The 3,205-nt window shown below is 43.7% G+C and overlaps 1 protein-coding gene across 1 annotated transcript in view; it reads right to left on the bottom strand.

Moving 5' to 3' along the window:
* The window catches only part of LOC101862761, a 67,382-nt gene extending 65,373 nt beyond the window's left edge, over positions 1-2,009 (bottom strand). Inside the window, exon 1 of the mRNA XM_005111288.3 lies at positions 1,117-2,009. Within this exon, the coding sequence (XP_005111345.1) occupies positions 1,117-1,204 (88 nt within the window). The 5' untranslated portion in view covers positions 1,205-2,009. The remainder of the gene's footprint in view (positions 1-1,116) is intronic.
* Between the last annotated feature and the right edge of the window lie 1,196 nt (positions 2,010-3,205).

Raw genomic sequence — 3,205 nt, 5'->3', positions numbered from 1 at the left:
GAGAGAGAGAGAGAGAGAGAGAGAGAGGGGAGAAAAGAAAGGGAGAGAAAGCGAGATAGAGAGAGAAAGAAAGAGAGACAGAGTGAGAGGACATCGGGTCTTTGAAAGTGTGTGCATAACATGTTAACAGAGTGTTGTCTCTCCTTCGATATGTGAAGGGCGACTTACTTCTTGTGTGCCTAGAACATAAGGCATCCGCTGTGTGTACGCGGTTTGTCAAATTACACAATGTACAACGACGAAGGTGGCGTGCGTAGAAAAAGTAAAAGTGTTCAGCTTTTGGTGAACTAACTTCTAGATCTAGAAATCTAGATAGATTCTAGAACTTCTGACAATTCCCTCTGTTTTTTCTTTTCGGTTTCATTATAACAATACAAAAATTGTTAGCAGGTTTTAATCATATTTTTAGAACAACGTTGATTACATTATTTTTGTAAACAGAAGAGACGTGAAAGGTTTTGGCGTTACTTTACTTTGTGATTATACAGAAAGTGCTGAAGAGACACATGGGGTGTTTGTACTTATCGTTAAAACTTGCCTCTAGTCTCAAGGCCTATGCTAAGCTTGGCCTATAGAATATGTATCTATACATTAGGCCTAGGCGATTATAAAAGTCCTGGTTCAAATTCCAAACTAGATAAGTGTATTTGGTCAAGATGTTCGAATATGAACAAGGGGGGTTTATAATATGTTGTTCTTGTGCCGATTTTTTTTTAATAATCTTTAAGAGGGGGGTGTAACTAATAGACAATAAATTGTATTTAAAAATCTACTTGCAGCAAAAAAGGCAGAAATATTCTCGATTTTCTGACATGTTAAGTGTAGATCTCGGTCTAGATCTAGATCTAGATCTAGATCTAGATTATCTAGAAATCTAGTCTAGATATTAGATCTAGTCTAGAGATATAAATCTAGCTTCGAGTTTTCCAATTTAGGTTCAACTTGGGCCAAGACTTTGGGTTGGGTTTTTTTTTCTTTCGTTATGGGGTTGTTGTTGTTGTTGTTTTTTGGGGGGTGGTTTTTTGTTTATACGTTTTCCCTAAGTTTATGGGGGAGGGGGGTGGTATTGTTTTAGTCTTTTCACTAAAATAGTAGCCTAAGTGAACTACAACTTACCTTCTATAACTGCGAGGCAGTAACCCAGCAGAAACAGGAGCAAAAACGGCGATATCCCCATGAAATTACTCCTGTAGTAAGGTGCCATGGTGTGTGTGGGAGGATGACCCAGGGACGTGATCCTTCTCCCCCTGCCTGTCCCTGGGTTCTGTCACTGACCCTCTGCCACAGCGGAGATGTTGCTATATTCCACAGTGCCAGGGAGAATACATGAAGACGATCTACACACAACAACAACTATCTGATCTGTCGGTGCTCATTCATAACCGGTCGTGTAAAACACGCGCATGACGCTGAGAGACTGAGCAGGCACACACACGCGTTCAGCGTTTCACACACGAGCTTTTCCACGGCCCTCTATTCCTCAAGTGTAAACACTCGTAAAGTGGTCCTGTTTTTGTTACTGAACAACTCGACAAGACTGATCTCCCCCTCTTTTCCTCCTCCCTCTCTCTCGCTCGCTCGTTCGTTCGCTTCGTCGCTGTCTCGTGGCGGTGGCGATGGGGGGCTCCGCGCATTTCCTTCGAGCACACACACACACAGAGACACACAACATACACACAGGGAAGACAGTTCGCGAGGGGACGAGCGAGGGCCGATTCGCCGCCGACGACGACAGTCTGCGTTATAGTTAGCTCAACTCAACGAGACAGGTAGGTCGAGATCAAGTGCTTACCTTTGCGGCCACCTCAGATGTGTGTGTGTATACTCTGTGGACACGACCACATTTATCACCATGGCATCGAGTACTTGTTTGGTTCTTCTACCGTACAGTCGGGGGGAAATACAAACAGATAAATAATACTTCACTTCTTCTCAATAGCTTTGCTCGACTTCGTGTTCTTTGAGTAGTGTTTCTATCATTTCGTTTAGATTCGTAGCATACGTTCTCCAAACATTTTATCTACCTTGATGAAATACGCCCCCCTTGCAACTGCGGTGGGCGGTGGGCGGTACCATGGGCGGAGCTAAGCTGCCTTCTGCTTATTTCTGTTAGTGTTAGAAGCGGCGCCGACAGGGCGGGCGCACTGTGCTCAGCATAAAGCACTGTCAAGCTAAATGCCCTGTTGATTTTCTCCGGTTGTTGATATACTGATCTCGAAACGATTATCGGCCTGCGCGCTTGTTTGAAGCTGAATGCCAAAGGGGCGCTTGATAAACGCACTCGGACGGGCTATTTCTTCTAGGTCACTTCCGTTAAAAAAATACTCTCTACTACTTCGTGCATGCTTCTATGAGGATTAGGTTCTGGCCCCAGACCTGGTCTACCGAGATAGTAATCAGCTCTCTGTTCCGCTTTTCCATTCTATTCGAACAAAACACACACGGCCTGCTCTTTGATAATCCCCTCTACAAGCTCTTCGATAATCCTCCCTGGATTTATTTCTCTGCTTCTCATTAATGTGCTAAAGAGTGGCGTTCCTCCGATACGGAACTGGGTTTTCAATGAACCAGGCTGTCGTTAAGTCTTTCAGCTGCTCATTAGCACACCGCCAATGTGTGGATATTTGTCTACTTTGCCATTGGTTTTTGTTGGTTCTTTTGCGTTTATTGGTTTTATTTAGGGTTGTTGGGGTTTTTGGTTTTTTGTTTTTTTTGGGGGGATGGGTTTTGTTGGGGGTTGTTGGGTTTTTTAGTTTGTTTTTTTGTTTTTTTGTTGTTGTTTTTTTTGGGGGGGGTAAGGGGGGTTGACGGGTTGTTGTTTTTTTCTTGTTCAAATTTTCATCTCCAAAGGTGGCGTATTCTCGTCTTTTTACACTGTCTGAGAATCAGACAAAAGACTGAGTGAACTTCCTATAAATATATCAATACGTTCACTCAACTCACGTGTATAGGTAGCCTACATGTACATTTACGTCTACACTGAAGAGGAAAACACGCGCGTTTTTGTTTTTTTTTGGGGGGGGAGGTGGATGCTCTGAAGCAAGAGCAAAAGTGAAAACAAAGTACAACTCCTTACCCGCTGCTGAAAATAAGTTGAACGTGTCTCCCCGAATGGTGTCATGGCAACCCAAATTGGCCCCACAGGGAGTGGAGATCCCGGATGTGCGGTCTATGTTCAGTAAGTGCCGAAAAGTGTGTGTAAGTG

The sequence above is a fragment of the Aplysia californica genome, unplaced genomic scaffold, assembly GCF_000002075.1.
Source record: "Aplysia californica isolate F4 #8 unplaced genomic scaffold, AplCal3.0 scaffold01037, whole genome shotgun sequence".
Taxonomy (NCBI): domain Eukaryota; kingdom Metazoa; phylum Mollusca; class Gastropoda; order Aplysiida; family Aplysiidae; genus Aplysia; species Aplysia californica.
The sequence above is the reverse complement of the archived record's forward strand: the minus strand, read 5'-3'. Positions and strand labels throughout refer to the sequence as shown.